The 17,078-nt window shown below is 41.7% G+C and overlaps 1 protein-coding gene across 4 annotated transcripts in view; it reads left to right on the top strand.

Moving 5' to 3' along the window:
* cpne5b (copine Vb) overlaps positions 1-17,078 on the top strand; it is a 602,363-nt gene that overhangs the window by 257,591 nt on the left and 327,694 nt on the right. For all 4 annotated transcript variants that reach the window (XM_080209682.1, XM_080209679.1, XM_080209680.1 and 1 more), the window contains one exon: positions 13,437-13,500. In XM_080209682.1, the coding sequence (XP_080065808.1) occupies positions 13,437-13,500 (64 nt within the window). The remainder of the gene's footprint in view (positions 1-13,436; positions 13,501-17,078) is intronic.

Here is a 17,078-nt window from a genome sequence, read left to right as displayed (position 1 = left end):
TTCTAAAGAATGGTGGGCCCTTATCATGAAATTGGTCCGAATTTGACAGTAATTTAGAGATGATTTTCTGTGGTTAGTCAGCTTTATTTAGCATCTAATCATATTATGTTTTTACCTGGGAAGCTTAAAACTGAAATGGAAGCAGGGGATGGAATTATCTTTCACAATTGGTGGGATTGCAAGAAAATATGTTTTAAACAAAAGCTCCAGAAGTCAAGTCCTACTGCAATCTCACTGCCACGTACGGGGTTTTCTTTGCCTGATCAGGACTGCTACTGGTTGCTGCTTCTCTGTCCATCATTTGCAAATAGTATCTTGTACCCAGGGGTTCTCGCTTAGGGCCTCACTACTTAGTGCTGAAGCCCCCTTTCCCATCCAGTCAGACCCACCTCAGCAACACCAGTTCTGACAAAGGGTTCATTCAGACTCCAAACTTTGGTTCTATTCTCTCTCCACAGATGCTGCCAGACCTGCTAAGGTTTTCCAGCATTTTCTGTTTTTGTTTCAGATTCCAGCATCTGCAGCATTTTATCTCTTTCTCAGCAACACCAGTGTTTCTATTGATGGCTAGAATCGCGCCAAGAATCCTGTCTGAAATGAGTTGGAGATGAATACGGGGATGTGAGTGCAAGTTTTGGACCATTGCAACCCACTGCTATTGGGGAAAAATAGTTCAATCCTCATTTATCTACTTGAATAAGCAAACTATTTTTGGGGGGAAAAGGATTACCCTGGTGGTGGTGACAGTTGCTGTCAAATGAAATGAGGTTCATGAATGGGGAAATAAATTGGACAAGGGTGTTCAGGTGTAATTCAGTGCCCGCTTTGAAATTACATCATCTGTCCATATTTACATTATTAATTCCAAAGTTCACATTTATAATGAAAATTTCTACACTTGCCATTGTACATCCCAATGCCATTGATGGTATTATAGTAAAGGAAACGTGACAGGTGTAAGGTTTCCAACACTTGGGTCCAACTCAAATCTCAAGTACGGTGTTCACTTCATAACTGGGCTGAGCCAGGCTAAATCTATCCTATTATTTCAGTCACGTAGAGTGTGGCCTTTTGATGAGAGGAACTTGGAGCCTGGGAAGAGTGGAAGAAATAACGCAGGGCATTTTTCTTCTGCTCCTACACAATCAAATGGACATGTTTTTGAAAGTGTTTGATCCTCTCGGGATTAATTATTTTGTTCTTGGGAATACCTGGGGGGCCCTTCCTTAAGATTGCAACAGAATTGATGACAGCTTGATGACTCAGATGAGAGCCCAATGGATAGAATTCCTGGGGTCATCTGGAAACTTCATAGACATGTCCCCAAAATAGTTTGAGATGTCTGGGCACTGGAGGGAGACTTGTCTCTTCCATCCCTGAACCAAATATGGGCTGCATTATTCTGCATTCTGGAAACCCAGTGGATCAAAGTTCCATCCCAAGTTGTGGCCCTCTTATTTCCTGGTGTCAATGCCCCCACTTTGCCCAGAGTTCAAGTCAATATTGCAATATAGATTTTGAATTTGAAATGATTTAAGTCACCTGCACTTGACTCCTTACACTTACAAACATATCGTTATTTAATTGTCACTCGTACAGATGCAAATATTCATGCAGATAGGAGGTCTTTGCCAGTAATAGACTATGACAAGCTACCAACGGTTGCACAATAATAGCTCAGACTGAAGAGATGTCAAGCACAACTTAAGTGATATTGAACAACTGCATTTTAATCTACCTGTCACTAAATAGTTGTAGGTCTCATTTACACATGATCACATATACACAGTTATATCATGTGACAGCTATGCTATCCTCAGTGTTTAACAATGGATATATATTTGTCATTAAAATTTAGAATACAAAATGTTAGAAAGATGGTGTATTTTTATTTAGTTGAATGTAATAAAGGCATGGGTACCCATATAGATTAAAGGCATAGTGGTCTTGTAACCCGTATGAAAATGCAACTGTTTATTGAACAAATTGGTGACTAAAAATGAAACCACTTGTTAACAATTTGACTCATTTTATAAAACTGCAAGGCATATGTGATTTTCTTGTCTGGTTGTATTTAGGAATATTTTGCTCTGGCGAGTGACTTGGAAGTACAGCATGTTGGGATTCCTGTTGGACATGCCACTGTGTGACATGATCCACTAGCACCAAGTCTTCACCATCCATTTGTCAAACCACATCCCCTGCCACTATAGATTGTTTTACTGGGAAAGATTGAAAAACATTGAGTGAGTCATCATAGTCACTCTTGCACAATTCTCAATTGTGGTTACATAGGTCTGTAAGCAGGTCCCCTCCTCCTTCCCCCCTCCCCCCTACTCCCTGGGTACAGTATATCTTGTGAAGGAAAAAGACAAAAGGCCCTTAACCCTTACCCCTACTCTTTTTGTGTGCATTTGTCAAAAAGTAAACTGTTACATGACTATAATGTTTGGTTTAAAAGACCAACTAAATGCAAAAGCATTCAAATCATTTGACAATCAGTAGTGTGGAAGTTAAAGTGCTCGGATTTTTAAAAAAATCATGCCTTGTTTGTGAGAATGTTATCAGTTGTGGACCTTCAAGCAGACAAGTCAGTCTGCTTTCAGGATAGTCTTTCACTTGCATTAGCTTCATAATATTCACTGGAGGATGAGCAAGACTAGATTTTCCATAACAAATACCAAAGGTGAGATATGGGGATATGCTATTGCAAGTGAAGGATTAGCAGAAGTCACTTTTTCATCAAATGGGAAAGGTTGAAAAGTCAGGATTTAATTGGCAAATATGTATATCAATGAAAGATGTGAACAAAATGTTTGTTCTGGGATTTGTTGTAATTGATATAACTAATGAGTTGTTTCTGTGACGTCAGAACCACCCCAACCATTTCAATGGAGTGAAGGGGTTCTCCTTGTGTACAAGTAATTTATGTTCTTGCACTGGATGCATGGTGTCCAGCGCTGTTTGCATTCAGAGTCGATTAAATGTGCGTAAGGTTGCTGGTACCCAAAGATCTTTGACAGTAGCACACAACCTCTATAAACTTAGTATAAATAAAATCATTTTAAAGAAAATCTCAATGATGCATCTTACAGCCTTTTGTCCAAAATAGATTGGATTTGATTGGCCAAATGGCTTTTGAACACTTTGATAAAGTCCTTTGTGTAACATTGCTTTCTTATTTAACCTTTTACTTTCACTTGCCTAGTAGCAAAATCAAAAAAAATCACACCAATGGAAGTGTGACACGGTATATAGGCTTGTGGCATTCATATCAAGAAAATTATTTTAATGTTAATGAGACTTTGAATGACCAAGAGTTACTTTTATCACAAAGTTATGTTTGTCAAATGATGGAATTCATTTCATGCAAAGAACAAGGTTGTGATTTGATTTTTAACTTGTGTGAATGTGAATCTGTATTAAATATTGTGGTCCTCATGCTAGGTTTGATTCTACATCTGGCACCTCTATTCTAACACTTGCAACCACTTGCACTATTCTCACGTATCCTGGGAAGCTGCCCATATTGAACCATAGAATCCCTACTGTGTAGAAGGAAGCCATTTGGCCCATTGAGTCCGTCCATAATTCCACCCAGGCCTTATCCTCGTAACCCCATGTATTTACCCTGCTAATCCTCCTGACACTAAGGGGCAATTTAGCATGGCCACTCCACCTAACCCACAAATATTTGAACTGTGGGGAGAAACCCGAGCACCCAGAGGAAACCTGCACCGACACAGAGAGAATGTGCAAACTCCACACAGGGCAATGACCCGAGGCTGGAATTGAACCTGGGTCCCTGATGCTGTGAGGCAGCAGTGCTAACCACCGTGCCACCATGCTGCCCTAAACATTGCACTAACTGCTTTCCAGTAACACAGAAGTCAACTCCAGGGTGCCACTCGCAGTGCATCAATCATGACAATTGTTTCATGCAGTTCAATAACATATTTTACTGCTGTGTGTGTGTGTGGGTGGGGTGGTGGGGGGAGACAAATGATGATGTAGTAATCCCCTGTATTTAATGATTTTAAAACTCTGTTGATTTCAGGCAAGTCAGGTGTTCACACCTCATTAGAGTGTGATTTCTATAGTTGCATCTGAATTGCCAATGCAACAATCTTATTACTGTTTGGAATTATAGTAAGTTGTTGTAATTTTTTCACTATGAAAACATGAGTAACTTTGGATGAAGCATGATTCAAACTACGAGATTCTAGTAGAGAGAGAATTGACTTCAATTTTTACTATGACCATTTGATGCCACACTTGGTCAATTAAATGCTATCTTGATATCAAGGATGGTGGCTTCTACCTCACCATCAGAATTTAGCTCTTTTGGTCACTTTTGGTGGAGATTGTCCTGAGGTCTGAAGTTGAATGGTCCAACTGAGAATTGGTGAGCAGGTTATTGATGAGTAAGCATTGTTTGATAGCATTATCACTGATAGTTCTGTAACTTTGATGATTAAAAGTGGGCAGTTGGGACAATAATTGGCTGGATTTGTTCTGCTTTTCGTGGACTGGACATACCTTGAAAATATTTCACTTTGTTGGGTAGATGCCAACATTGTAGCTGTGTTGCAACAGTAGTTGCTATGGAATAATATAGCTAAGAACACTGCTGGTATTGGAGAACAAGTCTTCAATACTACAGGAGGAATGTTGTTTGAAGACTGGTCTCTGTAACACTAGCATCACTTGGAGAAGACCAAGATGGATCTTCCATTAGTTTTTCAGCCTAGAAACAAGTCATCTGAGCCGTTTCTACACCATTTCCTCGTAATTCAGATTCCTGACATATAGCCTCAGCCTTATTGTCAGCACTGTGGTAATTCTGAAGTATTTACCTTTTTTCTCAGCTCCTACAATGGGGCACGTTGCTGAAGGTGCTGCTTTGTCAACCACAATTTTCTCTCGCTCAAATTCTCTGGTTTTAGTCACGGTCAATATTTTATTGATCTAATTGATACATGGTTAATTTGTCAGTAACATTCTGATTTGCTCAGTGCTGTACTCGCAACTGAATTGAAGATTGAGCAAACCCTGCTGAGATGGTGTCAAATGATCAACCTTTCAAAATGTCCTTATGCAGCATGGAGCCTGCTCACGCTGGAGCCTTTCGCAATCTTTGAAGGGATGCATTGCGGTTATGGGAATAGGGCCTGGGTGGAATTGAGGTCGGTGCAGACTAGGTGGGCCAAATGGCCTCCTCCTGCACTGTAGGGATTCTATGGAAACGTTGAAAGAAAATGATGCAATAATGGATTCAGCCCCTGTACTCTAGGAACTGAGGAGAAGGGACTAATTGAAGAACATGATTAGTGGTTTGATCCAGTAATGTAGGCAATCCTTCTGTCCCCTGTTGCTGCACAATAAACTTCTTTGCTACAAATGTATTCTATTATACAAAATACTCAGCATAATGCCAGATTGTGATGCTATAATGATTGCTAGTGCAGGTACAATATCTCATTAAGAAATCAACCTTACTGTTCTTTGGCTTATTTATGTTCCCTATTGTAATAGCTGCCACTATTTTGTTTTGTTCTGCAGGAGATCGGGCAGCACGATGGTAAGCATGCTGTCATTTCACTGTTACTATAGCCACTGCTGACAGCAGGAAAAAAAATCTCTTTATGGCTGTCTAATTTGATTTTTTTTAAATTGAATGTTCTGAACGAGTAGCAATTTCTCCCAGTTAAATATAGAATCCCCACAGTGCAGAAGGAAGCCATTTGGCCCACTGAATCTGCAGAGACCATAATCCCACCAATTCCCATAACCCCACATGTTTAACCTGGTAGTCCCCTTGATATTAGGGTCAATTTAGTATGACGTGGAGATGCCGGCATTGGTAGACACAGTAAGAAGTCTCACAACACCAGGTTAAAGTCCAACAGGTTTATTTGGCAGCTTGGTAATATTTTGTAAATTGAGTTTGAGTCTTTATATGCCCTGCTTGTGAATAGAACTCCTACTCACCTGACAAAGGGGCACCACTCTGAAAGCTAATGGCTTTTGCTACCAAATAAACCTGTTGGACTTTAACCTGGTGTTGTGAGACTTCTTACCCAATTTAGTATGATCAGTCAAACCTAACCCGCACATCTTTGGACTGTAGGAGGAAACCGGAGCACCTGGTGGAAACCCACCTAGATCTAGGGAGAATGTGCAAACTCTACACAGGCATGACCCAAGCTGGAATTGAACCGGGTCGCTGGTGCTATGAGGCAGCAGTGCTAACCACTGTGCCACCATACTGCCTATTGAGGGTATGTCATATGGTTTTTGTTTACATTGTAATTTCAAAAAGAAATTAGATATAGCTCTTGAGGCTAAAGGGATCAAGGAATAGGGGAGGAGGTAGGGTCAGGATATTAAATTTATTGATCAGCCATGATCAAAATGAATAGCAGAGCAGGCTCGAAAGGCCAAATGATCTATTTCTGCATCTGTTTTCTATGTTTCCTGCCACAAACTCAGTTCCAAAGCCACTGATCCCAACCCTTTGTCTGAGGGTGAACCAGATGGGCTTGTAGTGACCTAGTTGACCCCTAAATGAGCTTCCACTTACATATCGACTCCATCACCAAGATTGTTTGCTTCCATCTCTGAAACAATAGCTATCTCCCATTCCACCCTCCATTTTCCACCCTCTATTAACTAATTCTTGTTGAAAATCTTGCTGCTGTATGCTAACTCGCATCAAGTGCAGTCCACCCATCATCTCTGTGGTCAGTGATCTAATTGGTTTCCAGTCCATCAAACGATTCAATCTTAAAATTGTTACCCATATTTTCAGATCCCTCTGTGTGGACTTATCCTTCTCTTTCACACTAATCTCCAACCCTGCAAATGTCACCCCTAAATCCACAAGATATCTGCACTTCTCCAATTCTTCTGGTCCCTTGAACATCCCTAATTGCTCCACTGTTGATGATGATGCCTTCAGAATGCCTGGGCCCTAAGCTCTGAATTTCCCTCCCTAAACCTTCCTGCTCCTCTATCCCTCTCTCATTGTTTAAGAAGCTGTTTGAAAGATACCTCTTTGATCAAACTTTTAGTCAACTCTCCTAATGTCAAATTTTGTTGGATCACACTTTATGAAGCTTTGTTCAAGTGCTATGAAAATGCAAGCTGACATGGTTATTCTATCCACAGAGGTCACAGTGAAAACTGCTGAGTTGAATGAAAACGCATTAGTGAATGCTCTGGGAGGTTAACCTTGAGTCAGACTGTTAGGTCAGAGTGGATGAATGCACCGTATGCAGCCTGTGGTGTTGCTAAATGTCCCATTTCCTAGCATTAACATTCTTTGCCTTGTGAATCATTTTCTTTTGGGGCGGGGGGCGGTGTGGTGAGGGAGGGGGGTCGGTGCAGGGGAAAGTATCCTATCAGCCAATCTTTGTCTGGCACTGATCTCTTGCAAGCGAAAATCTCCTGTTTGTATGACTGGAGTGTTGATTGTCTATGCTATTTTTAGACTGATAATATATTCAATCCCATGGTTTGAAGGCTTTCAGTTGTTTGCAAATCTCGAAGATTTTCTCCTGAAACCTGCTGTGTTCAGGTTAAATTGGGACCAAAGTGAGTGATTTGTCTTATACAAAGGATCACCTGCTTCGACCAGATAAAGAGTTATTATGAACATCTTAACAGTGTATATTTTATTGGCTACAATTTATCATGATAGCAAAAAACAATTCTCCTGCCTTTCCTAAATCATGATCTATCACCACATCACTAGGTGACTTGAAACTGAGCCAACCTATTACTTTTTCATTGAGGCTGGGGAATAGGAATTTGCTGGATATCGATTCATAAGATGCCAGTTGCTTATTTCCCATTAATAAATTGTAACATCCGTATTGTGTGACATGCTGTAATGTACTGAAGAAACCTATATCCTACAAACTCCCAGATTGAGTACACCTCTGATCCTTTCCTGACAGAAATTGCGATGACATGTATTTATGAAGAGTAATGTTGACTGGCGTGCGCCTATAAATAAACTTCTGAGCAAGAATTGAGGAAACACTAAACACATGTCCATCTATCAGTTTACAGCGGGGAAACATGCTAAAGAATGATAAGATTTTACAAATCTGTTCAATTAAGTGAGAGTTTGCACTCAAGCATCGTATGGAAGAGCAAATATTCGACAATTTCAGAAGTGGGATTCTAACTCCAGAGTTGGTCAGATTCTCTCCATTACTGCACTGTGTATTGAGGGTCTAATAAAGATAGGGCCGGAGTGAGGCGGCTTCTTGCGAGTTGTCCTCAGCATACCCTCTGATTCTATCTTTTACTCTCGTTCTGTGCTTTTAAAATTGTAACTCTGCACCCTCTCCTTTCCTTCTCCCCTATGTACTCTATGTTTTGCCTGTATAGCTTGCAAGAAACAATACTTTTCACTGTATCTCAATACGTGACTAAAGTAAATCAAATCAAACCAAAATACATTGCTCCCAAAATTAGGGAGAGCAGGACATTGCATTTTCACCTGCGAGGAGGACAAGAATTAGTGTTCGGCTATCGATCAGACTGATTTCAACCCCAAAAGCACTACATCTTACAATTCCTGACTTGGGTCACTATCTATGTGGAGTTTGCACATTCTCCCCGTGTCTGTGTGGGTTTCCTCCCATGGTCTGAAAGATGTGCTGGTTAGGTGCATTGACCGAAACAGACACCGGTATGTGGCAACTGGGGAATTTCACAGTAAGTTCATTGCAGTGTTAACGTAAGCCTTACTTGTAACTAATAAATAAACTTCAACTATAACTTTTTTACATCTCACAGTCCATCACATTTCAGGATGGGGAGCATCTAATTCTCAGTGGTAGAGAGGTGTAACGAATGGAGTTAAGAGGGATGACCTATGTTCTGTGGCTGTTACCTCCCCAATTACAATATGTAGAGCTGGCATAGTTGACAACACCAACTAATCAAGGATTCAGCCTTTGTTTAAAAGGAAGTACCCAGGGATGATATTACTTTTCTAGAATGTTTGTGAAGTGTGCAAGTGAGGCTAGATTTCAGAGCTGAATTTATTTGTCTGGCCATCAGGTTTGGATCATCTTTGTGTTAACTGGAGCCAAGCTTCAAGGAAACCATAAACAAAGACTGTTATAGTAGCTGCAGAGGTGATGCCAGTCTTGAATTTCTACTGCAGTGGAGCGTTCCAAGTGACCATGGGTGATATCTACCACATAAATGTATTACTTGCCAGCAGGTTTCTCTCTGCACTTTCCCTGTGGTAAGCAACAAGGTGAAATGGCACAGAGTCAATGGAACTGGTCACTGGGTGAGGTGTATAAACAGCTGTCAATTCATTTCCATCTGCTTTTTGCCCTGTGGGATCACTTAGTTTGAATGGACAAGCTTTATATTCTCTGAGAGTTCTTCCTCATTTGCTCTGTGATGACAGCAGTTACTAATTCCCTCCACCTTTTCACAGGTATTCCTGATAATGGGTGCAACATTCCCAAAGTGCTAGCTCAAGTAAGAAAAGCTGTGTGAAACTCACCGGCTTCACAGATGCCTTTTCTTGCCAGATCAAGCAGCAATCTGTGTAATTGCAAAGTGCTGGCAAGGATCACACAGCCAGCTAAGGGGTTGTGGCGGAGAGGGAGGAGGGGGTTGGGGGCGGGGGGGATGGTTGCTAAATACTCTGGCAGAGCTGGGATTCTGAGATCAGGATGCCATTTTTAAAGAGCACCCCAATCTCAGAGTTAAATTGAAATGCCTCCCCTCCCACCCCCTCCCCCACAGATGCTGGGGCCACCACACCAAGCGTCGCAGCACAAGTCCACACCCTCACCCACCACGACACTAAGTTCGGGACAATGCCGTCACCCCAATCACAGCATTAAGATCATGGCACCCCGCCCACTGGATCGGGTGCAAGGGGTCAATACCAAGGCACTGTCCGGCCATATCCCGGACATACGGTTTCCGATTTTGAATAGTGATTTTCAATGGCGTGATATCACCCCATGTGGGTAGGAAGGTAAGGCGTGGGCAAAAGTTATGGCATCAAGCCCACTAAATATATGTTAGTGTATTATTTAGTGAAATCTGGATCATGCCCTGTTTGAATGTGAATCTGATCATTTCATGGGCAGGGGAGGGGTGTGGAAGGTCTCAAACTGAGATCTTGTTGGCGCAAATCAAACCTTAGGCCATTTGTGAGATTTAGGGGCTAATACGGGATTATACCTGCAAACAATGGGATCATTAAAACACAGCCATTGTCTTTGATAGGAATCATAGAATCCCTATAGTACAGAAAGAGGCCATCTGGCCCAGCAAGTCTGCACTGACAACAATCCCACCCAGGCCCTACTCCTACAATCCCATGCACTTACCCTGCTAATCCTCCTGACACAAGGGTCAATTTAGCATGGCCAATCAACCTAACCCATGCAGCTTTGGACTGTGGGAGGAAACCGAAGGTCCCCAAGGAAACCCACGCAGACACGGGGACAAAGTGCAAACTCCACACAGTGACCCGAGGCCAGAATTGAACCTGGGTCCCTGGCGCAGTGATGCAGCAGTGCTAACCACTGTGCTACCATGCTGCCCTTATCCTCAAGGAAGGCTACTTTCCTGACAATTCCACTGCAGCATCTCAAGAACACCCTGTTCAAATGGGCCACTGTGATCTCTATCCTTTGTCCTCCATTTCTGAAGCCCAGTTTCTAATTTTCTCCTTTTCAATAAAATTATTTTTTGAGCGTAAGCAGCAGCTCTTTTAGCTGCTGCAAGTTTGCCAAGCAAACAGCCCATCCCTCATGGGTCAATTATACAGTCGAATAATAAATTAGTTGCTCTCATAAAATCAGTCAGCACCAGCTCATCAGGTAAGATGAACGTTATGCTGTCTCCAGAATGTTGACCCTTGAGTGCCAAATTTAACCCGAGTACTGTAACACTAGTATAATCTAGATATAATTTAAGCCATGTCGCTTTTCTGAATGCATGGAAATTAACCGGGGTTGGTTGAATTGTCTTGCTGTCATCCCACATACGTACATATTGCGTACATCGTATTGGTGAGGTTTGCGAGCAGGAAAAGTTTTTATTAAATTTGACACAAAAGGAAAATAAAAAGCCAGGCTGCTACAACTTAATAATTCACTGCTATGTGAGACACAAGTTGCAGCATTTTTCTGTTATATTATTTATCAACCCATTTGCCAGTAAGAGATGGAAGATAGAGATACTGCCGCAGTTATTGTAGTCAGTGATATTCAGGTCTCAAACTTGCAACATATGGATAGATGAATAGTAAGTGACATCGCAATGCCTGTGTATATAACTCTGCCGATACATCAAATAAAAAGAAAACTGGTTATCTGTTGGGCTATTTCAGTATTAACTGTGTAATCAAGTTATTACAACCACAGTATAGCTGTCTAATGAACATTTGGAGTCTGCAGTAGTGAGCACCATGTTTTATCACTTGTACCAAAATCATAAATGTGTTTTATATTCTAGTTTCTATGTCTAGCTTCTAGTTTCTATTCTAACGGGGTTAGACAGGATAGATTCAGAAAGAATGTTCCCGATGGTGGGGGAGTCCAGAACTAGGGGTCATAGTTTGAGGATAAGGGGTAAACCTTTTAGGACTGAGATGAGGAGAAATTTCTTCACCCAGAGGGCAGTGAATCTGTGGAATTCACTACCACAGAAAGTAGCTGAGGCCAAACCTTTTGTGTGATTTCAAGAAATGAAATTGGATATAGTGCCTGGGGCTAAAGGGATCAAGGGATATGCGGGGAAGATGGGATAAGGATATTGAATTTGATGATCAGCCATGTTCGTAATGAATAGCAGAGCAGGCTCAAAGGGCCTACCCATGCTTCTATTTTCTATATCTCTATATTCCTTTATGATTTCAGCATAGATAATACTTGGAAATGGCTTTCCATTCATAAGGGCAACAAGTGAAATATGTCCTGATTAAATTTACCTCACTTGACGATGAACATGAAGTCACTACACAAAATGTTCTGCTGTCCAAGATACGACTGAACACTATGTGGTACTGTCTAATTTACTGGAGCCATGAAAGCAGGCACCATAGTGACAAGAAATAACAATCTGCCCCAGCCCAAAGGCGTTTTGAAATACGCTTGTTAGGAACTGCAAAATGTCTGCATTGCAGCCAAACCGTGCTAAACTTGGCACATCAATGATTACTATTGTCTCTGAAAACGAGAAGAAAATTGCTGTTGTTTTCCATTAGCACCATCCATCTTCCTGACAAACATGAAGGAAGTTGCTAAATGCTGGAGCTACCTCAATACTCCAGCAGACTAGCGATCATAACAAAAGGAAAAATTAAATAAACTGAATAATCCTTTTAAAATAGAACTTCCCTCTAGATAATAAAGTTTTCCAAAAGAAATTAGAACCATAGAATCCCTACAGTGCAGAAGGAGGCCATTTGCCCATCAGGTATGCACCGTTTTGGCATATCCCCGTGGGGTGGCACAGTGGTTAGCACTGTTGCTTCCCAGCGCTAGGGACCTGGTTTCAATTCCTGGCTTGGATCGCAAAATATGCACATTCTCCCCTTGTCTGCGTGATTTTGCTTCGGTTTCCTCCCACAATCCTAAAGACATGCCGGTTAGGTACATTCGCCATGCTAAATTCTCCTTCAGTATACCTGAACAGGTGCCAGAGTGTGATGACAAAGGGATTGTTACAGTAATTTCATTACAATGCAAGCCTACTTCTGACATAATAAATAAGCTTAGAAAAAAGTAACCTGCACATTTATCATGGCTAATTGCCCTCATCTCTCAGGACACAAAGGGGCAATTTAACATCCACAATCCATTTAACCTGCGCATCCTTGGACAGTGGGAGGGAACCGGTGTGCACAGTGGAAACCCACACTTAGATGGAGAATGTGCAAATACCACACAGTCAATCACCCAAAGCTGGAATTGAACCCGGGTCCCTGGCATTGAGACAGCAGTGCTAACCACTGTGCCACCGTGCTGTCCTGATTTGTTATCAAACATTGATGTTGTAATTGTACATGTTCAGTGCCTATTGCTTAGGCTTATACATCAGCAGATCCTCACGCAAGACACTTTGGCAAAGAGATTTGCTCAACGTTTCCCCGCCGCCTCACCCCTTTATACTGTACTATTCTCTTTCATTTGCAAATCTTAGCAAAAATAGACAAAATCAAGTCGCAGGAAAAAACTCTCTCAGTTACATTTTTTACTAATTGCATCTGGGAGAAAATAAACCCCAAAAGACATTCTGATCCTTCTAAGATAAGTTTAAGCTGCACTTAATACTGAGTATTCGCCACAAATTGTTGTTTCCATTTGCTAAGGATTTAAAAGCAATCAATCTTTTAAAATACGTGAGATTTTTATGTATCTTTTGTTATTTGTTCCCAGCGGAATTCCAGGGAAGAAATGTGGGGCAATCATTCTGTCGGCTGAAGAACTCGGCAATTGTCGGGTAAGTAAAATCTTTCGTTATCGCAAAAGAAAATAGGGTTGCAAAATGCCTCCTGGATATAGCTAGTATTTTAGTACATGGTGTCACTCTGTATTTTTACATTTCTCAAATGACAGGCCTTATTTTTAATTATTTGCCATCCTATTTTCATCACACAATCATGGTGGGAGGGGCAGCGGTTTGCAATAAATATTGGAGGGGGAGGCATGCTATTGATGATCAAGGCCATCCCGTAAATTTTAAATCATGTTGTAAATGAGAGAGATGTGCTCTGGTCTATTTCAGCTTGGAGCAAAGGTGGATTTACGGTTAGTGGGGCTCTGTGCGTTGCTTTATTTTTGCTCCCACCACCCTGAAACCACCCCCTCCCCCACCCTTCACCTTCACCACAAGGGGATGCGGGCGAGGGGGTTGGTGGTTTCAGGGTGGATAGTGGAGCGAAAGAGAGGGATTGGGTGTGAGCGGAGAGGAATGGATGTGAGGAGGAGTGCTGAGGGAATGGGTGTGTGCGAGGGGGATGAGGGAGGGTGGGATGGGAGTAAAAGGCATTAAATAGTTGTAATCCTGGTCACCGTCGCTCGGGATTGGGATTTACGGGTACACAACTCCAATTCCAGCCTCGGCCACATAAAAGTCGCTTGGCCTCTCCCTTTCTCAGATTCGAGCTCCCAAGTACTGGGTGCCACGGCAGAACTGCAACCCCCATCAGGCACTGCGGGTCAGGTCTCCTCCTGGCTCCACATTGCCCTTACTCACTGTGTGGTTGCACAGTGCTACAAGCCCCATGAGTAATGTAGTTACAACCAATGATCATGTCAGGAAAGAGCTGCCCCCTCCTCTCTGATTGGATCAGCAGAGGTTGATTAAGCGTGGAACTCACTGTCCTATACTTGCTGAAGAGCCTCATTGCCAACTTTCAGATGCAGATGGAAAGCCACATACAGCTGACAGTGAATGGCTTAATGTATTGATTCAGGAAAAGTTCAGATACCTTGGGGGGAGAAAATATTTTATGTGGTCTCCTGACCCCCACACAAATATTCTGGTCTAATGGCCACCCCTTGCTTCCAACTCAGTCCTGACCTACTGGTTTCATGTGGGAGGCAACTGAGTTCCTGCCTTGCCACTACCAGCAAGTTAGAGGAGTGCCAATCTGGCACCACATCTTGCCACAGCTTGGTACTCACTTGAAAACCCAAACTTTGGTCATCCCAAGTGGGCAATATTTCTCGACTCAATCAACTTGGTGCTACTTCAGACAGAAATCAACTATTGCACCCTGTATATTTTTAGATGAAGAGTTTTTTGATTAATATTACCCTGTCATATGTTTGAAGCAATGGCATTCATTTTCCAGTGCATCATTTGTTGAATTCAAGCTACGTCCATTTATTGTGTTAAATGGAGGTGAGTGGTCCTTTGATGAAAGTAAATCTGAGGATTCTATAGCACACTCGCAGGTACAGAAACCCACTGTGCTGCTCAGAATGCTCCCAGGTATTCTGTAGCAGCACGAGAAACCATCACAGCATGATAAATGATAGGTAGTTCCTTGATAACATATAACCAGTGAATGAAAAAATGCACACAACAAGAATAGTGTAGTACAAAGATCACTTCTCCTTGTTCCCCTGACACTGTGAAACAGTCAAGCACTACTTTTAAGCAGGAACTAATTATCCAATCTTATTTTTTAGGACTTTGTTGATGGTTCACCTTGCAAATTCCTTATTTTAAAAAAAAAACCGCTAGTTGCAATGTTTATTTGCCAAGATAACTTTATTCAGAGAACTCATTGGATCCTATTGGTTATACTTGACCAATTTTCTTAAGTAAACCTGGGGGTTTGGGGTAGAATGCACTAACAGTGGTCTCTTTATGAACTAGTCTGTCAGTGTCTGAACTGCTTCTTAGACCATATATATTCACCAACTGTGCGTGTCAGGATGCACTATTGGGTGTAGAAAAGAGAGGTCTAAGTATTTATATGGCTAGCAGTTGCCTTTTTGAGGTATGTAAAAGAGAAATTTGGCAGAGATCAAATTGGTCTTTTTTGTTGTAAAGGTGTTTTAGTGTATGTTCTGATTTGATTTATTATTGTCACATATATTGAGATACAGTGAAAAGTATTATTTCTTGCAAACTATACAGACAAAACATATCATTCATAGAGTACATAAGGGAGAAGGAAAGGAGAGGGTGCAGAATATAGTTTTTCAGTTGCAGGTAGGGTGAAGAGAAAGATCAGCTTAATATATGATAGGACCATTCAAAAGTCTGATGACAGCAGGGAAGAAGCTGTTCTTGAGTCTGTTGGTACATGTTCTCAGACGTTTGCATTCTTTTTCCCGATGGAAGAAGGTAGAAGAGTGTCTGGAATGTGTGGAATTCTTTGTTATACTGGCTGCTTTCCTGAGGCAGTGGGAAGTTTAGACGAATGTGAACAAATGTAGTGTATGTAGAACAATGAATTTTAAATCTTAGTTGCTGATAAGTTCTGGAGAGTATTACAACAGTTAACCAAATGCTATAATTCTCATTTCTGTAATATGACTTGTCTGAAGTTATCATTGCTGTGAATGTCTGCGTGCAGGTTAGACTGAATTTTGGGGAAGGATGAAACTGTGATGACGAGCAATGGATGGGAAAACAGGAATGTGATGAAAAATGCAGCAGGAATAGGAGGGGGTATTAGTTTGACTTTGAGGATTCTCTTTTTATTCACAGTGGGGTGGAACAGTTGCTCAGCAGGTGAAATTATGAGTTTTGCTCCATGAGAGCTTTTAATCCCTCAGCATCAGATGAGGTGTAATTATTCAGCAACTGCTAAAGGGCTGTCAAGTTTTGGAATTGCAGTTCCTTATAACTTAGGATTTTTGGTTTAAGTTGGGGGTGATATTAAAATGAAATTAAATACAAGACAGGTTTCAAGACCACACAACAAATTTTGGATGAGATATTTGGTGCATTGACACCATTTACTGAGCAACAAAAGTTATACTTAACAAAGGAAGGCCATTGATATCCTAGTCCAGGTAGTTCTTGTTCCGCACTGGTCTAGTAGCGACAGATGACTTCTTCTTTCTCTCCCTATCATCAAATTGGAAAAAAAATCTTCTCCAAATTAATTCCTATCCTTCTCTGCGACAAAGGGTTCGATGTTACCATTCTGTCACGCCCGTTTTTGGGCACGAAAACATGGTAAAATCGGATGTGAGGCCATTAATACGATCCGTGCAAATGGCCACTTTAGTGAAACCCAGGAATGGTGACGATCCTTTTTGCGCCCAAAACGGGTGCAGTGGTGATTTAAATGTATTTGCATGCATTTAATTTGAGTTAGTGAACTGCCCACCCAACTTTATCAGCATTTCCCCCTTTACCACTGCGTTTGCCAATCCGGAACCGCGCTGTAATGGGCTTGTTGAATAGAAGTCTGAATCGGGCACTCCAGCTACTGAAGAGCACATTCAGAGCTTCCAATGGCTCTCTGACTCAGATCAGTGGTGGTGGTGGGGGGGGGGGGAGGAGGGAGGCGGGTCAGATCATTCACTGGCTGGGGAGGGGGAGAGGGAGAG

This window comes from Carcharhinus amblyrhynchos, chromosome 22 (genome assembly GCF_965287045.1).
Source record: "Carcharhinus amblyrhynchos chromosome 22, sCarAmb.v2.hapA, whole genome shotgun sequence".
Classification (NCBI taxonomy): domain Eukaryota; kingdom Metazoa; phylum Chordata; class Chondrichthyes; order Carcharhiniformes; family Carcharhinidae; genus Carcharhinus; species Carcharhinus amblyrhynchos.
Note: the sequence above shows the minus strand (reverse complement) of the source record. Positions and strands in the feature narration are given on the sequence as shown.